General features: G+C 43.8%; 3 protein-coding genes across 3 annotated transcripts; 1 reads left to right on the forward strand and 2 right to left on the reverse strand.

The window, feature by feature from the left end:
- Positions 1–855: 855 nt before the first annotated feature.
- Positions 856–8,726, reverse strand: nfs1 (NFS1 cysteine desulfurase). Its single transcript, XM_079341224.1, has 13 exons — positions 8,340–8,726; positions 7,395–7,471; positions 7,162–7,278; positions 6,622–6,705; positions 5,703–5,855; positions 5,520–5,613; positions 5,297–5,431; positions 4,945–5,102; positions 4,716–4,821; positions 4,530–4,611; positions 4,084–4,167; positions 3,820–3,909; positions 856–3,053 (listed from the first exon to the last, which is right to left on the reverse strand). The coding sequence occupies exons 1-13, from the start codon at positions 8,443–8,445 to the stop codon at positions 2,990–2,992; spliced, it is 1,350 nt and encodes a 449-aa protein (XP_079197350.1). The 5' UTR covers positions 8,446–8,726; the 3' UTR covers positions 856–2,989.
- Positions 8,727–10,168: 1,442 nt separating this feature from the next.
- cUnh6orf89 (chromosome Un C6orf89 homolog) lies at positions 10,169–14,919 on the forward strand. The gene is made up of 8 exons (XM_079342037.1): positions 10,169–10,325; positions 12,101–12,376; positions 12,735–12,900; positions 13,337–13,485; positions 13,632–13,783; positions 13,943–14,078; positions 14,158–14,281; positions 14,408–14,919. Exons 2-8 carry the CDS (start codon positions 12,188–12,190, stop codon positions 14,488–14,490), a joined length of 999 nt encoding a protein of 332 aa, XP_079198163.1. The 5' UTR covers positions 10,169–10,325; positions 12,101–12,187; the 3' UTR covers positions 14,491–14,919.
- A 1,447-nt stretch (positions 14,920–16,366) lies between these two features.
- Positions 16,367–19,366, reverse strand: dram2b (DNA-damage regulated autophagy modulator 2b). Its single transcript, XM_079342038.1, has 7 exons — positions 19,175–19,366; positions 18,835–18,902; positions 18,581–18,723; positions 18,292–18,469; positions 17,420–17,502; positions 17,234–17,326; positions 16,367–17,133 (listed from the first exon to the last, which is right to left on the reverse strand). The coding sequence occupies exons 1-7, from the start codon at positions 19,303–19,305 to the stop codon at positions 17,017–17,019; spliced, it is 813 nt and encodes a 270-aa protein (XP_079198164.1). The 5' UTR covers positions 19,306–19,366; the 3' UTR covers positions 16,367–17,016.
- Positions 19,367–21,869: the final 2,503 nt, after the last annotated feature.

Below are 21,869 nucleotides of genomic sequence, written 5' to 3' on the forward strand. Positions count from 1 at the left end.
AAGAAAACTTCCAGGCAAAGAAAGACACATTTTTCTCATCTCAGGGCAAAATGAGGGCTGGATTCACGACCATTCAACACTACTACCATGTTTCTAATGATACACAGCTTCTTGTAAATGGGTGAAGTATCCCTTTAACATAGATGTTTGGCATTTGGGTCAAGGAGATGAGTTCTTCATGCCTTATACAGAGTCAAGTATTTGTGGGCTGTCTGTCTAGCAGAAGTCATCCCCAACTCTCTCTCTCTCCATGATTTACGACTATCTTCTGTCCTGTCTCTCCACTAAAAGCAGAACATTCCTCCCAAAACACAAACAAATGTTATATAATTTCTATAAGTCACCTCTTATAATACGTTTTCTCCTTCTCTTAGGTTTGTGCCGTTGTTAATATCCATAATTTAATTCCAGGTGGACGCTGTCTTTTTATGACTGTAGCACAGGTGGACAATCTGAGACACATTTTTCACTTTGTGTGACAATAAAGTTAAAGCTGCATCTTCAGTCTGTTGTTGTTTCCATCCACACAGAATGAAAATAAACATTGACAGTGTTTAACGCCTCCAGTGAGTTAAACTCATGAATTATCTTCATAAGATCTTGAAGTAATATTTTCACTCTTACATGTCTTAAGTGCTCATAACATGTAGTTGTTTTGGTTTGGTTGGTCTTAAATTCATTTTTTATTGTACAGGGACTTTCCCATTGAGATGAAGAATCTCTCCTGTGTGCGCTAAATCAGCTCTAAAGATTCATTCTTGTATGCAGACACATGTATGCACCATCAGTGTAAACTAACAGAGGAGATAAATCCTGGTGCACGGAAACGCAACTCTTCCAAGAACACTAAAAAGATCAGAAATCATAACAAAGCTTTATTGCATAACCATGAAGCAGCTCTTTATTGGATGATAATAATAATAATCAGTAAGAGAAAGAGTAACAGTAGAAGACAGACTTTAATAAATATGAGAGTTCGAGGCTCAGATGACTACACACCCAGGAACAGAATACAAGACTTTAAAAAAATCCTCCCACACTGAGAGGATGAAAACTTTAAATATATCCGCCCATGTTTTCAGATCTTTATATTCAGACTTTCAGATATTAGATGTTTTCTTTTTCTCTCCACCATCCTGAGAATCCCCCTCCGTTGTGTTTAACAGTCTTGTAGATTGTTCCGTAGTTTAACAACATCATTCAAACGCTATAACATGCAGTAGTCCGGATTATCACTGAGAACTGCTGCCGATTCACTGACGTGATGCTAGAGATTATTGAACACTGATGTGGGGAAGAGAAGCGAACAGAGCGGGAGAGAATCTGTGACTCAGCGAGAGAAACGGTCTGACTCAGGGAGTTAGAAATGAATCATCAAATCAGCCATTTTGGATCTGCCGCCGTCAGTTTCCATCCCACGTCTCGCCTTAGTAACATTTCTTATTCCTCCAAACTGTTTTCACGTTGGTTTAACTCTCGGATAATTTCCAGGAGCCTGTTTGATGTTCTCATTGTGACATGTGTACTGGTGTGAGTTAGACTGTTTATCATTGAAAGTGTGTGTGGTTGATATTCTTGGACAGGTCAAATGAAAATTTTATAGATTTACAAAAGAGCCCGTATCACAAAGCAGGATTTGTTTATTTGTGTTTAAAGCCGTGCGCTGCACCAACTCAAATCTTAGCAAGTTCAAATCATCGTCTGTGTATCCAGGAGACGGCCTCCTGAAGGATCCCGAGGCGTTCCCTTCCAGCGAGCTCTGGGTATCTCACGACACTCAATAAAAGCCACTTTCATCTGACAAGTCCAGATAAACCTCTTATTTCAGTTCACAGAAACCTCTGAACACGGCCGGAGCTCCACTAAAGACTTAATCTAAGTGATTAAGCATGTCTAACATCAAAGCACTTCAAAAAATAATGACGTGTAATAAGCAAATGGACGAGTTAAGATTTGAGTTTTTGCAGCGTGCGGCTCGATTGCAGCCGATGAGGGACGAACGAGCCGAGTAAACGGACAGGAAGTGACGAGTGACGGAGACGTTTGAGATGTTAGAGCGCAGCAGCAACACTCGCTCTGGATGCTGTTTGGAGGGTAAGTAAGAGGAACTGTCAGGTAGCCAATGACTGTGATTGATCCGTGTGTGAGTCAATACAGCACAGACGACCGCCATCTTTAAGACCCAAAATCATCCATCTCTTTTCCAACAACTGAACATGTGGAGAAAACTCTTTAAAACACAACAAATAGAAGAACTCAAACCAAGCCGTCCACCATCTTCTTCTTATAATTCATGTAGATGAACCGAACGCTGGCCAGCTTCTGTAACGTCTGTCTTTCCTGGGGGGAAGTCCCAAGTGGACTCTGATGGGACTGTTTGGTCCTAAATTGTCTGAAGAATCCCGCCCCTTTTCACCCTGAATATATATATATATGAATAATAATCCTTTGTATGTCAACATTCATGGCTTAATGTTTGATTTATTTCAGCTTGCTGTACATAACTTTCTCTCCCTCAGTAATAACGTTAATTTTATGCCCAGTGTTGAATGTTGGATGTAACTGTCTGAACTGGAGCTTGATTAGTAAAACCCAGACGTTGGCCAACGTTGACGTTGCTAACCATCAACGAGAGCCAGACTAAGCTGACCTGACTTTGTGATACAGGACTGAGGTGTGGCAGCCTCCGACGGCTCGACACAGACGCAAAACATGTTGGCCCACGCGAGAGCCGAATACGTGCAGCAGAACGAACAGTTGGGAGTCAACTCTCTGAGCAAACATCTCCTGAGAAAAAGCTTCTACAGAGACACGGAGGAGCGACGGTTACAAACAGACTTCAAGTCGGACAGGAAGTTTGTGCGTGTTTGTGTGCAGGAAGGAGGAAAGCTGGTCCATGTCCCAGATTTCTCTGGGAGTCGTCGTCATAGTTGTCGGTGCCAGCCAGGAAGTAAACAGGAAGTGGAGGGAGGGGGGGGGGGGCGGGCGGCTAGTGCTGAGTCCAATTGATGCTCTTCAGGTCGATGCCGTCCTGAACCATCTCCCACAGAGGACTGAGACAGAAGGAGAGGAAGAGAGTCAGGTAGCTGCACCTCATAGTCAACGTTCCCATCAGCAGGAGGAGAGACGTGCACGCTCCGCATCGTATCAGGATCTGAGTACAGAGCTCAACACTGACCGCCCACTTTTTCTGCAGCTCTGCTTCTACAGGTTCATTTCACCCACTCAAATCCTCCACATCCGTTTCACTAAACCTTTAAATGAAGAGATTTAAGACTGAAACCGATCAGTGACCTCCATACTCCTGATTGTTTGATCCAAAAAGGTTTTTAAAAACCAAGGGAAGGCAGAGGTACAAGATTGTGAACTACTCCTCCCACAATGCACCTCTTCTTTCAGCCTAATAGTTGTACTACGACGTAGTTTGTGTTGTTTATTATATAAATTTCATTCATCGCAGCGTGACATTTTAAGCTAGCTGGTTAGCCTGCCGGCTTCGCTTGCGCTGCAGGCGGGTGGGAAACGTTGCCATGGTAACAGCAAGCTCAACCAATCAGAGACATCGCTGTGCTGCTCAATGATCGTAGGTAGTGTAGTTCTTTACAGCTTACAAACCTAATGAGTACCATTGTTTGGCACTCGGGCAGCTCGTGGTCAGTCGACCTTGGATTACAGCTCCAGTTTATTACAACGTGGGTCACCTTGAATTTCCCTCTGGATCAATAAAGTATCTATCTATCTATCTTTTATATCAGCGAGCTCATTACAGGTAAAGAGCGCCAACACGAGCTCAACGTGAGAGCTCGAGCTCGAGCTCACCTCATCTCTCGGAGTCTGCGGACCTGGTGGATGCACTTCTCTGCTGTGTAGTCCACTTCCTCCTCGGTGGTGAATCTGCCGATACCAAACCTAAGACACACAAACACGGGGCGAACATTAACATTATAACTGCACGAGAGGTCGGAGGGAATTGTCCACTTTCAAAGAGTGCAGGGGCTGGGAATTGAACCCCCAACCTTCTGACTGAGAGACGACACTGAGCCACAGTTACTTTCTTTAGGTCAGAAGGGAGAAAGGTCTCACCTGATGGAAGAGTGAGCCAGGTCCTCGTCTGCTCCGATGGCTCTGAGGACGTATGACGGCTCCAGAGAGGCTGACGTACAAGCACTGTAAACACACACACACACACACACACACACACACACACACACACACACAAAATATAAATTTTTTCGCCTTTAAATGGAAGTTTGAAAAGTGCGTCAACCGAAATGTAATCAAAGTTGTTTAAACAGTCACACAGCCTGAGTTTGACCTTCAGGACGAACAAACACAGGAATGCATTTCCTTCCTCACGACTCGTGTAAATCACATTTTTTAAATACTTTAAAGAGTGAAATGTGCACAAATATGTTTCGGCTTCTTCTCAGTGACCACGAGCGCGTGCATCCACGTGACTCACGCCTATTTACAAATGAATCCCTGCTGATGAAGCTTCCGCCCCGCTCAAGTTTAAGAGTGCGTCTGACCTCCCAGATGACAGAGCGATGTCCTTCAGCGCCATCAGCAGACTCTCTCCCTCCACGTAAGCGAACGACAGGTTGACACAGCCTGAAAAGACGAACGCAGACGCTCGTTCAGAAATCCTCCTCTCCTTCCGTGACGAGATATTAAAAAGGCTAACAGTTTCAGGAAGTGTGTGTGTGTGTGAGTACCGGGGTAGCCTCGTTCTGCATCTCCGTTCACGATGACGTCGGGCAGTTCGGACATGATCTTCTGGACCAGCCGATTGGCCAGAATGGAAACTCTCTGATGATCATACTGCAGACAGAGACGAAGAAAACCAGTGTGGTATTACACGTCAGGGCGTTAGCGCTGATTTGTTAAGTTGTTCTTTTTTTTTTTTTTTTTGGCGTCTCAGGATGTTCGACTGCGTTTCCTTACAGCCATCTCTTGCTGGGCGATGCTGCAGGCGGCTCCCAGCCCAACAGCCAGAGGGGTGGGGACAGTGCCGGACCGCAGCCCCCTCTCCTGCCCGCCCCCGTTCTGCAGCGGCTCCAAACGCACCCGAGGCCGGCGACGCACGTACAAAGCACCCACACCTGCGCACACACACACACACACACTTGGAATTTAAATTGTCCAAAACAAAATTCATCAACACTTTTCTTCAAAGACTCTGATATGAAAACGTTTCACACCAACATCAAAAAAATCTGTTTCCTTTGAGCTGATTTGTGAAATAAACGAGCCGCCTTGTCGTGCGTTCTGACGGAGCAGGAGAGGAAACGCTAACCTTTAGGTCCGTAGATCTTGTGACCGCTGATGGACATGAGATCAACCTTCCAGTCGGTGACGTTCATGGGGACTTTGCCGACGGCCTGAGCGGCGTCCGTGTGGAGGAAGACGTTTTTAGACCGACAGATCTTACCTGCGGACGAGAAGAGTTCACCTTTATTCTGACTCGACGACACACTCATCTCTAAATGTCACGTAAGCGTTCGTCTCTGGACCGTTACCGATCTCCTTGATGGGCTGCTGGACTCCGATCTCGTTGTTGATGGTCATCACAGAGAGCAGAGACGTGTCCGGACGGATGGAGGCCTCCAGCAGCTGCACAAACAAACACAGACGACAGATTTAAAAAACCCGCAGTCTGCGTGCTGCGTTTACGTCCTTGCATGTCGTGAGCGTCCGCGTACCTCCAGGTCCACCAGGCCGTTCTGCCTGACCGGCAGGTAGGTGACGTCGAAGCCTTCGGACTCCAGAACCCGACACGAGTCCAGAACACATTTATGTTCAGTCTGCGTGGTGATCACGTGACGCTTTTTGGTCTTATAGAAGCGGGCCACGCCCTGCAGGAGAGAAGACGGACAGACTAATGACATCACAAACGGAGGTCATGACTCAGTGAAGCTGCACATTTCCAATCCTCTGACAGTAATCAGTCATCTTATTCTCCTCGTGGTCACACCAGCACTCAGAACTCGGACATGTTGAAATGAACTTAAAGGATCCGCTGCATTCAGAGGATTTCCTGACATGAGCACATTAAATCAGATCCATATTGTCAGAGTGAGCTGAATGTTAAATACTTAAATCTAGACTGACACCCAAACAGCAAAATGAGACTCTTCACTGTTTGTCTTCATCCTTTCTAAACCTCGAGGTAAGATCAGCTACTTCCTGTCACAGGATTTGACTTTTTCACTTTTACTCTTCAATAAACTTTGAACGTCATCGAGATAAAAACAAGCCGACTGGCGACTCTCTTTATTTTTCTCTCTTAAAAACAGCTTTCTGTTGAACTAACGCTGAAAATGCCAAGCAGAGAGTCCAGCTCGTGGTCGCTTCATCGCTGAGGTCCGAGAACTAAATATTTACACAGATTTATTGTGTATACACGACGCATTTCTTCTTACACTTTCAAACATTTCAGACGAATGAAAAACGTCTATTTCTGATAAACACAAACTAAAAGAGCTGAAGAACTGGGGGGAAAAAACATAAATTAAGAACTAAAGCAACACAACTCTACAGGAAGTTGTGAAATGAGGCTAAAAGAAGATGATGATGATGATGATGAAGCAAAAGACGATTATGAGAGACGTAAATGATGACCTTGATGGCCATGTTGTTGGACTCTGTGGCTCCGCTGGTGAAGACGATCTCTCTGGGATCTGCTCCAATCAGATCAGCGACCTGCTGCTCAGAGGGCGAGAGACAGAGAGAGAGAGAGAGAGAAAACAGAGTCAGTGTCTCCCTCTCTTTAATCAGATCTAATAAAATAATTAAAGTGCAGATCTACATGTTTACATTCTACATATTTATAAGATGTTACGTCACATGTGGAAGCTATATGGTTACATACAGGATGTGAAAAAAAAAACATACAATAGGTTGAGAATTATTATTTTTAGCTGGTTGGGTGTGTTTGCCTTTATTTCGTAAGGTCAGTGAAGAGAGACAGGAAACAGGAGGAGAGAGAGTGCGTGATGACGACATGCACCAATCAGCATCAGGATTGGGAGTTAAGCTTTAGACCAGTGCAGCGAGGACTGTAGCCTCTGATTAGCGAGCTAGCGCCCCTCAAATTAAGAATAATTCTCAAACCTACGTTATGTTTCTCTCATGGTGTGAAAACAAGCTGAAAGTCGCTACCTTCCTGGCTGTCTCCATGGCGGTCTCGCTCTCCCAGCCGTAGGCGTGCGTCCTGGAATGCGGGTTCCCATAATAATGCACCTGGTAGGGTAACATGGCGTCCAACACCCGGGGGTCCTAAACACAACAACACACGTTTAAATTGAAGTGAATGTAAACGGCTCACTTTGAACTCCGACATCTGATGTGCAAAGTCTGTAACCATGACAACGTGCTCGACTTAAGTTAGCTACCATGGGTGTGGTGGCCTGGAAGTCCATGTAGAGAGGACGGGGCTCGTCTTTCTCCAGCTCGTGTTTCTTTATTAACTCTGCAGCAAGAAAAAAGAAAAAAACCACAATGGACAGTCAGTCAGATCTGTATGACGCTGAGTCATGGGTCACAGGCAGGTCATTACTTTTGCTGAGTCATTCATTCACTAGAAGTGTTGAAATTGGGGGAAACTGGGCACTCTGTGTCAGCAGGTATTAACAGTAATCACACTGTTTTTTTTCTTTTATTTACATTTCACAATACAGGTGCGCAGCCAAAACCATTGACATAAAGAGGCTCTGTTAACTGTTTTTCCGAAGCCAAATTTGATAAGTGACTGTTTAAAATATGCAAATATTATAAAGGCTGCACAACATTGGAATAAAGTGACATGCCTGCAGTATGATGAGGAAATAAATGTTTGTATGGGGCGAAGCTTGAGCCCATTCACAAGCTTCAACGGTCAAAACAACTGAAATATACTGTGCATAGATGTCTTAGTGTTAAACCAAATTATTAATATTAATTATTAATAAAATGTCAAGAAAAAAGTGTTTAAACTAACCAAATCGTTCAAAGTTGTGAAATTAACTCCAGGTGATATATTACTAAATAGAGAAATAAAAAGAACCACAAAAATGTGAAAATATTTTTAATTTATTAATATATGAAAATGTATTTTTTTTTTTTTTAAATAATAAAATATGTTGATGATTGATTAGAAGTTAAGTACATTATTGATTATCGTCAAATTTAGCTATTCAGATAATGTACGGAGTTAATGTCTTTAAATATTTAATAAAGTTTAATGACACAACTTGGAGAAGTTTCCAGTCTCTCCACACTGAACTGCGTCACTTTGCGGATTAGCTTCCCGCTAGCTGCTCTGTGCTACATTTAAACGCACGTGCTGACTTTGTTGTTACCTTTCTGGAGGGTGCTCGCGGCTCTCCCCTCAGAGTTCAGCCGGAGAGGGATCCACGAGGCCGGCCTGAGGAGCCGGGAGGAGACGGTCCTGCCCGGGGAAAGCATCTCCACTGCAGTGTGCTGGTTTGACCTCCGACAACAACAACAACAACAACACGCTGACTGCAAACCAAAAACACACCCGCGTGCACCAGTCTGAATCGGAAGTGGTTTCCGAAGAGAACGGTGAACACCAGTATTCACAATTCAAGATAAATTAGAAATGACTGTGATGAGAGTCTGGTTTGGTTTATGAAACATTGCCGCCTGACAGCAACATGTAACATCCAGTGTTGTAATGAAATCGAAAGGTGTAAAGCTGAAAACGCTGGTCACGATTTTGACTTTCAAATTAAAATACTTCAATTATCATTTCCTTTTTTTATGCTGAATAATATTTCTTTTCTTTTCCCCGAAAACGAATAATTTCAAGACCACACAAATAATTTAATTAAATATATGTTTTATCTGTACAAAATAGCATAACATAAATAAATACATCCTTTATGTTTTCTTTCCTCTGGCTTTATTCATCTACATCCGGTCACTTTCTGTAGCTTGACTCACCTTTCTAGTGTCGTTGCACAAGAAGCGGAAACACGTAACAGGACTTCCGGTGCACATGATTTACTCTCTCTGGTCAACATGACGCAGTTTTGGTTCCGTTTTCAGGACCAAATCAGATTTATTCAGTCAGTGGTGAAAATTAATGATTAACAGATGTTTTTTGCAACACTGCTAATTGGGATTTTTTTAATGAACATTGACTCGTGATTTTTTTTTATTCTTAACAATTCATGAATTTCTGTCAGTGATGCACTGACCTTGCCTTGGTAACTACCAGAGTCCTTCATGGTTGTCTCACCACCAGCTTCTTGCAAATTGTGAAGTTTGGAAGCAAGAAAGTGGAAAAAAAAACATTTAAAAAGCGCTTCACAGACTTATTTACACAAGTTGCAATGTTTTTTTCCTGGAACACATTCACGACCCACTGAAATTTGCAATTCAGCCCACCCACCTCTGGTTCTTGACCTACCAGTTGAGAGCCACTAGTCTAGAGCAGGATAAGTGAATAAGTGGAATCAAGTGGCATCATCCAACAGTTATCGAGCCAGCAAAATACAAATGTAATACTCTGTGGCCTTGTACATAGACAAAACAATTTTTAAGTCCATTCAATAATATTCATAACAAACGTCTGTGTGCTTTCATCAAAATAAGACATGGTTCAAGCAGCAGAGGAAGTTGGTGACCCTGTAGAAACCAGCTCTCTCAGATTTGTTTTTGTGTGTGTGTTTCTTTAAATGCAATGACCCGAGCAAGAATAGAAATGCCGGGCCTTGTTAAAAAGCTTATTTGCTCGAGGTTGCGGGTGGAGATACTTGGGGAGGGGATTTTTTTTGTACCGGAATCCCACTGTGACATCACAAGGGGAGTACATTTAAAACAGAGCATTTTTCTCTGTGTTCTGCACTTCTGCAGACCACAAAGATAGATAGATAGATAGATAGATAGATAGATAGATAGATAGATAGATAGATAGATAGATAGATAGATAGATAGATAGATAGATAGATAGATAGATAGATAGATAGATAGATAGATAGATAGATAGATACTTTATTGATCCCGAGGGAAATTCAAACAAAGGACTGGATGGTTATTTCACATTTTGTGGGTCGGTAGACACATCAGGTAACTCAAATATATGTAAAACACTGTAAGAGGAGACATATCATAAATATGTCCCCTTTAATATCATGCACTCCACACCGCATGGTGGCGGTAAAGCACCAGTTCGTAGAAGAAGAAGAAGAAGACTACAGACTCAGGACTGTTTGGAGGAAGACATGCCATTAGATGACAAGGAAGTCAATGTAAGAAAGACAGTTTTATTAACATCAGAATGGAAGGACCACAACCACGAAACTGGATCCCACTTTAAGGTGAGAACTTCCGGTTTGTAGTTTTTTTATTCACAGTGACGTAAAGTGAGCGCAGAGCTAGCTGTTAGCGAGCAGCTGCTAACATCACGACATTTAAAGTTTAAAGACTTTAAATATTATTTTACAATAACATAAGATGGGTTTAATATTCACACTGTTACGTGTCAGGGCCGAGTTCATGCGTTTAGTTACATTAACGTGAAAATCACAGACGGACTGATTGTAGTTTATCATGTTATTAACAGTTTAGTTGGTGTCGTTTGTTGTTTTTATTTGACTTTTAATCACCTATTATTATATTTTACTGTCTTTGTGACTTTGCCGAATGGATACTCTTAAATCTAAAACACTAAAATCTACCTGAGTTTGGGTTTTACAACAAAAACTGTCGGACGTTGTTGGCATGGCAACCAAATATTTTTTGTTGGTTAAACATCAAACTCCTTTACGGCAAACAGCAAAGCCCTTCATTCCTGCACAGTTCAAACAGTTATTACAGTGATTTTGTGTCTTGTAAAGGGATGTAAAGATGAAATCGTGAAATATCGTGATAAATTGATTAGAAGGTGTCGCGAGGTTCACATCTTATTATCGCGATAACACGGTGAGTGTAAACAGCTGCAGAGCGACATTTAGAAAACTGAGAACGCACGATTATGCTTTTTTTTATTGTGTTATTCATCTTTAACAAACATTGCAGGTTTAAAAACCTTGTACAAATTTCAAAGGAAGTCAAAAGAAACAATACAAAAATAAACAGGCAACAAAACATGAAAACAAATAAGAAAAAAACATTTGTACATATGAAAGAATAAAGAAAACGCATTCACATACATGTTGGCAATAGTACAGTATTATATTATTACATACATACGGTATACCTCTTAAAAAAGCAGTAATATTCAGTATAGCTCACTGAACTAGTTCACCACAAGTTTGCAACTTATCTCTCTTTATTGTGTTTAAAGTTCATTTTACTCCTGCAGCTGCTCTCTGACGTCCTCTTAACCAAACACAGAGTCCACGTGGTGATCAATAATCAGTCTCTGCTTTAAGGTCGTTCACCAGCCGTGGTCCTTTAACGTCCTGTGTGGGCTAATACGCTCACCTGAGTGAGATCCTGACTCAAAGTAATTTTTTTTATTTTTGAACCTCTATTTATCCCTGTGGGGCCGATCACGCTGTTCACGCACCAAGCGGTCGACCACAGGAGCAGCGACCCACGTAGAGCAGTTCAGGGTTAAGTGTCTTGTTGTGTATTCTACATAAGTAACCTGGAGACAAATCAGCAGGAGTTGGACTAAATCCTAGTTTGAAAACATGGAACCGAGTATCTTACCTGGTGTCCCCTTTATATTTAAAATTATCCCGCTCCCACGCTTTCTTTTGGTGCCTAAAATAGTGTGATTCTATTGGCTGTTTACAGCATTAGAGGATAGTGGACGTGTGGTCGTGTAACGTACAGGAAGCTAAAGTCATTCACTCACTAGCTGCATGAGCTAACACTCAAACTGTTTAAGGTTTTACTGAGGTTTTAGTTTGAGCTAAACTCCAAACTCGCTCTGTTCAGAGAGCGAGCTGCGACGGACTCGTCTCACCGGTCCGACTTCTCGTCAACATCACAGATTGTGTAACTCAAACTGAGAATAAATCTGTCAGTGTGACCGACAGAGTTCTCCGTGTAGGAGGGAGCGCCACATCTTCAACATTTAGACACCGTACGACAGCTCGCTGAGTCATAAAAGTACCTGTGAACGTTTCTGTTCCCTTCCCAGGTGACATCATGCTCCGGGCACCTGCCACGGCTGTAGATCGACCCGTTTGAGGAAGGAAAAAAAAAGAACGTCACCTCTGCTGTCGTCATGGGAACGTCGATGAGCGAGCCGTGCATCTACGACAAGCTGTCAGAGAGCATCGACATCCTCCGCCAGTCGGGCTACCGCTACGGCATGTCGGAGCGGGAGATCGAGAGGTTCATCAAGCAGGTCCTGGAGACCAACGAGCCCAGGAGGGAGCCGCCGCAGTTCCCCATCATCAGAGCCACCATAAAGGTCAGAGGTCACCACTCAACAACCTGTTTATCTCTGACTGGTTTAGCTGTTTGTTCTTTAGACTCTGCAGCTCGCCTGTTAATCTTTGCTATTCTGGTGTTTACACTCAACACACGTATGTTATTACGGGTCGAAGTCTCACTTCAGACCAGCAGAAGAAACAGAACAGGTTTAGTTTGTAAAGTTCTCCTCCTGACTCCGACTGTTTGAGAGTCCGCTTAAAAACCCTTCACGTCCTGATCCCGACCACGTGGACCTGAAGCGTGTTTGAATAGAAGGAAACACAGACGTGTGTTCTGTTGCAGATGACGATGAGCAGGATTTGTTGCTAACGATGTTGCCTGTCACACGTCTGCAGTTCGTGGTCGCCGTGGGTTTCCTGCTGATCGTGGTGCTGGCCTTCACGTACCCCCAGAGCACCCCCCAGCTGGGTCTGGTCCACCTGGGCTACTACAACTGGTCGTCCCCCCTCAGTCACGTCCGGCTGCTGTCCCTCCCCATCGCCAAGAAGTACAATCTGCAAGGTGTGAGACAGGAGGACTCTGGTTTTCTTCCTCTGGCTTTCTGCCACGAGTTAAAGAGATATTTAAGAAAACTCAGAAAAACAGATTTAAAATAACTCGTCTGATATATATATATATATATCTTTTTTTTTTCTTTATAATTATAATAATTACTTGCCTTTACCTGCTGTAGCGATCCAGGAAGTGGTCCACACTTTTCCTGCATTTCGGTGGAAAGGTGGATAGATTTGAACTGTTGTGTGTGTGTGTGTGTGTGTGTGTGTGTGTGTGTGTGTGTGTGTGTGTGTGTGTGTGTGTGTGTGTGTGTGTGTGTGTGTGTGTGTGTGTGTGTGTGTGTGTGTGTGTGTGTGTGTGTGTGTGTGTGTGTGTGTGTGTGTGTGTGTGTGTGTGTGTGTGTGTGTGTGTGTGTGTGTGTGTGTGTGTGTGTGCGCTGCAGGTTTCCATGAGTGGTGGAGCGCCGGCTCTCTCAGGCAGAATCTGGTGAACTGTTCTGGCTGTGCAGAGATCTCCTCGGTGCTGGAAGTCCCCGAGAGCCTCCGAGGGACCGTGGCTCTGAGACGAGGGCCTCAGCTCGTCCTGCTGAAGGTGAGGAATCAAAAACACGTCAAAAGGTGACCACGCGAGCGGGTCCCCCCCCCCGTGTTTACAAACCAATACATGATCCAAATGTAGCTCAGTGTCGGAGTGAAACACTCAAAGTGCTCTGTGGTTGCTCGCTGCGGCGTGTGCAGGGCGGCGCGGCGCTCAGCGTGCAGCGGCAGCAGCTGGAGGAGCTCTATCTGGCTCATTCGGGCTCCATGTCCGTTCTGCTGGAGGAGGAGGACGGGCTGCACGACCTCAACCTCGGCCTCCCGCAGGGACCCGCCAACTTCACCCTCCTCTGGTACGCGGTCTGGTCTGCTCTGTCTCCAGGTTTCTGGATCAGTGGAGGTTTTTGATCATGACATCATCATTGCTCAGCTCACGCACAAAGTGGACACGTGCATGCAGCATTGAGTGACTCTGGGTGTGTGTGTGTGTGTGTGTGTGTGTGTGTGTGTAGGCGGTTCAGCTCTGGGACCAGGGAGAAGGTGTTGAGGTGGCTCTTCCCTAAGGCTGAGCTCTGCCCCCTGCTGGACAGCGCTGGGACCATCGTGCAGCGCTGCCTCGTCACACACAGCACGAACTCCCAGAGCAAGGTGAGTCCCCGGCTCAGACTGGAGGCGTGCTTCATGTGGATCTGTCCTGTGGCCTCCTGAAGTCTTTGTTGTGTTTCAGGGCGTCGGCGTGTTTGGCTGGCTGGTGGTGGGCGAAGGCTTGCCCACAGTTCGAGTTCTTCCCGTTCAGCGCTGTCAGAAACACTGCAGCTCCTTCAACCTGTGGCTGAGCCCCGGAGACATGGGTAACACCTGCTGCTCCTGTTTTCATCTCCACAAACACAAACTGACTTTAGACCATGTTAATGCAAAAAAATCAGGTGTCATACTTTACCTTTTAGCAAACAGACTTTCATTAATGCCCTCCGCAGTGTACGCCGACCCTCGCTACTGGCAGATGGAGCTGTTCCCCGGCCGAGGTCAGAACATCATCTGCGACGGCTCGGCCTTTTGAACCCTTTCGACGTGAAGGACGACAGAGTTCAGGACCGAGGTCTGGCTGGACGTGTCGCTTCCTGCTGAAGGCGGTTGTGCTCGTGCTGTGGCCCCGCCCACTTGATGCCTAATGACTAATGACTGGAAACCTGTGCACACAGTCTGGACTAAAGGACGTCTCCCGCTGCAGGTTTGAAGGATGGAAGTCGGAGGAGGGCTTTAAACTCTGCCGTGTTCGGGATGTTCTGTGCTCGTGCCATAGCAAGCGGATTTAAGCAATTAAATAATATATATATGTATGTAGGCTGTTTCTCTTTCTGAAGGTGGTGAATCACTGATGATTTTTTTTTTTTTTTGATGAATTATTTTGGATTCGTTCTGGTGTTGGGTTTATTAGGGATGTTTCTTTAGACTCATTTCTTCATCGATTAAACGGATTAAAATCAGAGCGCTCGTCTCAGTGACGGAAACATAAAAAAAAACACTATTTATTTAACACGGCTCGAACAACGGCCAAAACCACACTACGCCAAATATCTGTTTGGAACACTCGATCAGTTCTCAGTCAGATTAAACTTTGTGATGGGGCTCCAGGTTGTCACGGTGTTGTTGACACACAAACAGATCACACTCATCCACACTCGGACTGTGTCGGCACTTTAACACGTTTCAGCACCGCGTGTTTAAAACGGAAGTCTCAAATTGAGGAACGAGGACTCGGGAGTTTTTTTTCCTGTCACGTTGTGGAAACAGGTAATGAAAACGGTGTTGCACACTTCCTGTTTGCAGTGCATCCTGGGAACTGTTCAGTGATTTAGGTGTTTGGACTTCCTGGTTGTTGCTACCTGCTGAAGTTCTCAGACTCATCTGCTGCTGCTGCTTCTTAAAGGTCCAGTTCACTCAAACACAAACCACCTTAAACCGGTTCTGTGGATCATTAAGGGTTCAAAGATGAAACGTCGACATGTTTTTTCAACATCGAGGCAAAAATCTCTGAGACTGAAATCTTCAAACCTCCAAACGTTAAACTAAAACTATGTGAAGAGAAACAAATCCTTCAGAGGGAGTTTTGGGTGAACTGATCCTTTAAGCTCCAACATCTGGAAACATCCGTCTTCAACTTCGTCCAGTGTTTCTTTAATTGTCCTTTTAACTGACCTAACGACAAAGCTGCTTCTGTAATAATGTCTTTATTTATTGTTCTGATTGTGTATGTTCAAGATATGAATTTTAAAATTAATAATGTAATATTATTATTCTTGGATGAGCCGTCACTTCCTGTTCAGAGTGGCGACGCGTCAGACCCAAAGAGGAGAAATCATTTTGATGAAGTTTGCCAAAGTTTCAGTGATTCAAAGACGTTCGAAGTCTTTTTGTGTAAGTGTCCCAAAAAAAATAAATGTACGAACATCAGCAGACGGGACGCACACAGAGAGAGAGAGAGAGAGAGAGAGAGAGAGAGAGAGAGAGAGAGAGAGAGAGAGAGAGAGAGAGAGAGAGAGAGAGAGAGAGAGGAGAGAGAGAGAGAGAGAGAGAGAGAGAGAGAGAGAGAGAGAGAGAGAGAGAGAGAGAGAGATGAGAGAGAGAGAGAGAGAGAGAGAGAGAGAGAGAGAGAGAGAGAGAGAGAGAGAGAGAGAGAGAGAGAGAGAGAGAGAGAGATGAGAGAGAGAGAGAGAGAGAGAGAACGCTCTGCACACACGTGATGGTTTTATGGGGACATTAAAAGTTGTCATGCATTTGCTTCCAACTGTTCGGGTTTGTTGTCGTTTCTTGAAGTGTTTGTGAATCCAAACGATCAAAGTTCATTACTTTAAAGGAAGAACGTGCGAGTTTTTGATCCAGCAGGTGTCGCCCTTGAGCTCCGGCATCAAAACAAACTCGCTGAAGACAAAGTCAGTCCCCGCTCAATAAACATTTTTTTTTATTAGTCGTAACATGATTCATGTTCACATGACGTCAGAGAGTTTCAGTGCACAGACGGAGTCGTCAACGCTCCAGCAAATGTTCTTCATTATTAATAATCGGATCTTCACATCACGCAGTCTTTCATTTTCTAAATGAGAACCTTCATGGCTTCATTAACATTTCACAAGGAGAGGCGGGCTCAATTTCAGACAGAGGAAAACACAAGAGTTTTAAAAATTGAATTTTAAAAGTGTACGTTTAGTAAAATGCAGCGTAGAGGAAGACAAAGTGCAGAGTATTTGAATTTAAAGGGCCAGTATGACATAAAATCTCTTCGTCCACTGTTGTGTTTATTCGTACAGGTTTTATTTCTGTTTCCATCAACGCTGACACGAGAGCGTTATAAATACTGTGCTCGAGCTGAATCCTATCCCACATGGAGGCAGATATCTCCAAACGTGTATGAATAAACACAAACGGGACCGACTGGAAGAGAGAGAGCACGTCGAGGTGTACTGTCGCTTTAAGAGCCGTTAGCACCAGCTTTAAGACAGTTTGTTATAAAAGCTTTAAAATAGATTTCAAAAAAAAAAAAGTCACCGTCAGTATTTAAAAAAAGAAGCAATGCATCTTCTGCTCGTCACGTCCCTCCTCCCAGCAGTGAAGACGACTCGGAGGCGGAGTCACGTTTGCTTCCGGACGGCAGGTCGTACAGGTGAGCGCTCATCAAAACCGCTTCTGCTCGCAGGTCGATTTTCTGCAGAGAGAGAAAGAACGAAGAATCGCCTTCAGATGTCATCGTTCTGTTTCCATGTATGAAACGACCAGCGAGACAGCAGCTGTTACCGACGGCTCACCTGGAAGTCTCTGATGTAAGTGAGGAAGAACATGATGAAGGAGAAGGCCAGAGACCACTCGGACACGGTGCTGATGAGGTGAGCCGTGTAGCCCTGAAGAAGACGCAGACGTGACGTTTTATTCTCAACTACGACAAAAAAAACTTACCGAACAAGTCGTTTTAAATCAAAATCAGACGCACTGACCGTCTCTCCGGGAGTCCAGTGCATCTTCTGAGGAACGTCCACGCCGCGCAGGCTGCTGTACATGATGACCGACGACACAAACACTGATGGAGAGGTTAAGGGTCGCCACTATATTTCACCTTTAAAACACAAAACATGTCACATCCATCCTTCTGTTCATCTCTGAGTCACTCTGTGATTTCAGAATCAGGTCACAGTCAGTTTAAACGTCCTTTTTTTTTTTCCCAATATTTTTTAAATAGTCTGAAAGTCATGAAAAGGATTTTTTTTTCTTAGCGATAGCCCGTCTCTGAATTATTCGTCACCATAAAAAACACACACACACACACACCTTGGTCCCGTCTCTGTATTAATAAGGGGTCGAATCCTAAAAGTTCCGGTCTTTTCCTGTTTCCTGTCTGGGACGTCTGTCGGGAGCGAAAACCTTCCCGACACTCGAACAGATGATCCGTCTATTTTTAGAGAGTACTCCGAGTCCAGGATGTAACCCGAACCGCTCTCACGTTGTTCCTAAATGTTTTCGTATCCTCTTACCTGTTGCTGTGTGTTGTGTGTTTGCAGCTCTGATGCATTATGGGTAATGTGGATGTGTCATTTGATTGCACCTCCAAATCTGGTTTTTAGCTCGTCCAGTTTGTAGTGTGTTTTTTTTTTGTTTTTTTTTTTAAGTGACGGCAGACGTGTTCCTGCGCAGCTTAAACCGGCTCTTTTCTGTGAGCGCGCTCGCGGACGCTCATCACGCCGATCATCAGGTCAGAAACCCGCGTTTTTACGTGACCACTTTGTGAAATCTCCTCGCTCAGGGTCAAGCGAGCCAAAACAACGGAAAGATAACGCGAGCGTGTTGAAGTCGTGATGATGTCAGAGGATACTGCTGATGATGCTGCTCAGCGTCCACACGCCGATGCTGAGGCGGATCAGGTACGTGGTCTTGCTGTGGACTCGAGGCTGCATGTAGAGCGAGAGCAGCGTCTGGACCAGGATGTAGAGAGCGCCCACGCCGAAGGTCAGCACGGCTCCCACCAGGTGCATGGAGAACAGCGTGGTCTTCTGCTCACACACACACACACACACACACACACACACACACACGTTCACTGATGACACATTCAGAGCGTACAGGTGTGATCTGATCCAGGACCGGCGGCGCCGCCCACCCACCTGGAAGTTTGCGACCACGCACATCCCGAAGGAGCTGATCCAGCCGAGCAGCAGCCCGAAGCGGTTCAGTCGTTTCAGTTTGAGCTCGTCCTCCCCGATCAGAGCCTCCACCTGTTTGTACCGCACGTACACCGTGGCCATACCTACACACACACACACACACACACACCAACCTTAGAATCTGTGTGTGTGTGTGTGTGTATGTGTGTGTGTGTGTGTGTGTGTGTGTGTATGTGTGTGTGTGTGTCTCTTACCTAGAAAAGCTGATATATCCAGCATGATGCCAAACACACACCTTTCAGGTGGCATCGTTCCCGTGTCACTGCAAACACACACACACAGACACACACACACACACAAAATTAGGATCTTTTTTTTTGTTTGATTATTTAAATCATATAAATACATTTTAAAAAGATGTGAAGATAAATTTGTTTTTGTGTCCGTACAGAAACTGATCGTTGCAGCCACACTTTCAGCGACGGAGATAAATTCGTCAATCTTCAGATTCGTTGATATTAACTGGTTTGAAAAATGTGTGTGTGTGTGTGTGTGTGTGTGTGCGCGTGTGTGTTTGAGAGTTCAGACTCTGACCTGATGTACGGCACCAGCGGATCCACGTGTCTCAGCACCACGGCCGTGATGTACGCAAAGATGAAGGACGCCGCCGTCCAGATGACCAGCGCGACGGGCAGGATACACAGACCCTGCTGGAACCACCACATGGCTCCTCCCTCCCTGTGTGTGTGTGTGTGTGTGCGTGTGCGTGTGTCCTCCTACTTCACTCTGCAATAAAAAACAAAACACAGTTTAGGGCTCAGTCTTTACAGGCTTAAAGTTCATCTTCAAAATAAACCACTAAAAAAAAAAAAAAAAAAAAATCCCTTGTTGAGCTGAATTCTGAGTTTTCACAGAAAATGTTTACGTCTTATTTAGTTCCGTTTCAGACGCCGATTAATCAACAGTCACGTTATTGTTGTTTATGTGGGGAAATCCTTAATTCCTTTAGGGAGACTGAGCCGAGCTGGAAACAGAGCGCTCTCTCTGATTTGATTTGAGCGTGACTTTTAATAAACTTATCGGGGTGTAATTACAGTTTAAACAGGAAGTTTAGAGCTCGCTGGAATGTGGATTTCATGCAGGAAGAAAAAAGCTGATTGTTTTTTCTTTTCCAAACGAAATACGATCACCGCGAGCCAAAGTACCAAAACGCAACCGAAACGGAGACGCAAAGGGGGTTGTCATGACGACAGATTTTAAACTTTCAACATCACGAAACGCTAAAGACTTTCAACTTTTCAGAAAGGCGCTGTTCACGTATGCGGCGCTCTTTTTCCAAACGTATGACGTTCGCCGTAGTTCTGCCGCCTGCATATCGTGTCTTCGACTTGCGTCGGATAAATAAACAATCGCAAATATAACAAAAAATGACAGCACGGTTCATACGGCGACCCTTGTCGACAGACTGTTGTCATAGAGACAGGACGGACGTGCAGCACAGAGCTCATCGAACACACGGCCAGGAGGCGGGGCTTACACAGGAGGCGGGGCTTACACAGGAGGCGGGGCTTACACCTTGTTTTCTCTCACCAAAAATAACCGAGTGTCAGAGGATTAGGGCGAGACATGAGAACGAATAATTTCATCCTTTCTGCACTCAGAGAAAATATGGACAAATATTTCTAAAGCTGAATAATAATTAATTATTTAATTATATTCTGATGGAGAGGTAACACGGGACATGTCCATACGTCATTACTGCAGGAAGGTGTTTCATATTTTAATGTTTGCTCTTTATTGGCTTTTTATTTCTCTCCTGCAGGACAAAGTCCGACACTCATAAAGTCGATTTTGTTTTTATTATCATCGTTTAGCTTCAAACATTCACACACTGAACGATGATCACGTGTCACATGTCTTTTATTTATGACTCTGTTTGTTAAAAAACTGATTTTAGTTTTTTTTAAATGTTCTATGTTGTTGTTTTATGTTGGTTAGGTTGTTTGTCTTGATTGTGACTGCAGCGGCTGCAACACTGATATTAAACCACAAAGGGTTAATAATCTGCCCAGTTTTATTTTCTAATTTATGTCCCTAACATGTCGACTTTTTGATTGATGATTCGACTTCCTGCAAGTTTCGACTTTCTTTACGTTTGGAAATGTTCTCATCCCGATAGTTCAGCTTTCTTTAAAACAAATTCAACTTTTTTCTTGACATTTCGACAAATTCAGCTTTATGAGCGACCAATCGATTTTTGTCAACATTTCAACTTCTTTCTCGACAAATCGACTTTCTTTACAATTGTACATCTTGAAGATATTTCTGTTTTCCTTTTGATATTTGGAATTTATTCCCAACATTTTCAACATTTAAATTTCCCTTTTCTTTTTTTAAAGTTCAACTTTTTTTTTTCTTGATGGCATTTCTACTCTTCTCTTGAAAATTTGAATTCATTCTTGACTTAAATCTGGAAATTGCTTTTCTTCTCAAAATGCATAAAATGAAAATATATCCATCTTGCTCCTGTCATTATTAATGTCTCGTGCAAGGCCCTAATCGTCTTCCGTAGTTTATTCTCGATCTGAGAATCAACACATTTTGAGTGGAACAGAAAGATTCACCATTTAGAAATTAAACAGTGAATTTAAAATTATTAAAAAAAATAATTTAAAGTGAAGATCAGAAAAGTTTCAGGAAGTGACAACATGATTAGAAACTAAAGTCCTGCAGACTTGATGGTTTTGAAAACATCTGAACAAACCTGCAGACACCAAACGTCAACACAAACTAACATTCACTGAAGTGGTTTAATAAAGTCGATTAAAATTTTAATTTAAATTTTAAGAAAAAACAAGATTTTAGTTAGCCGTTAGCTAGCTCAGATTGCTAAACGTGATTGTCTTATAAACAAAACAAAGTTAGGATAAAAAATTTAAACATTTTGATGAGTTTGTTCAGTCAGAGGATAAAAACAGATTCTGCTCTGAGGAGGAGACGTCACGTGACGTCGCGTGAACTTGTTTTTAATTTACCTTAATGAAACTCACGTGTTTGTTTCCTCCAAACTTCAGCGAGATTATAAACCCAGATACTCAAACTTCCCCCGCCGGCTTGAGGTGTTCAAAGACCCGGTCAAATGTCGACAGTTCTGAGTTCACTGCTGTACCTCCTGGTTTGCCGCACTTCCATTTAAAAGCGGACTTTCAAAGTTACCTGAGCTGGTTCCGTGGATCCCGTCAGAGGCTAAACGCGCATGCGCAGAACTAAAACACGAGGGCTAAGTTTT

Source organism: Symphodus melops (genome assembly GCF_947650265.1).
Source record: "Symphodus melops genome assembly, chromosome: 4".
In the NCBI taxonomy this organism is placed as follows: Eukaryota; Metazoa; Chordata; class Actinopteri; order Labriformes; family Labridae; genus Symphodus; species Symphodus melops.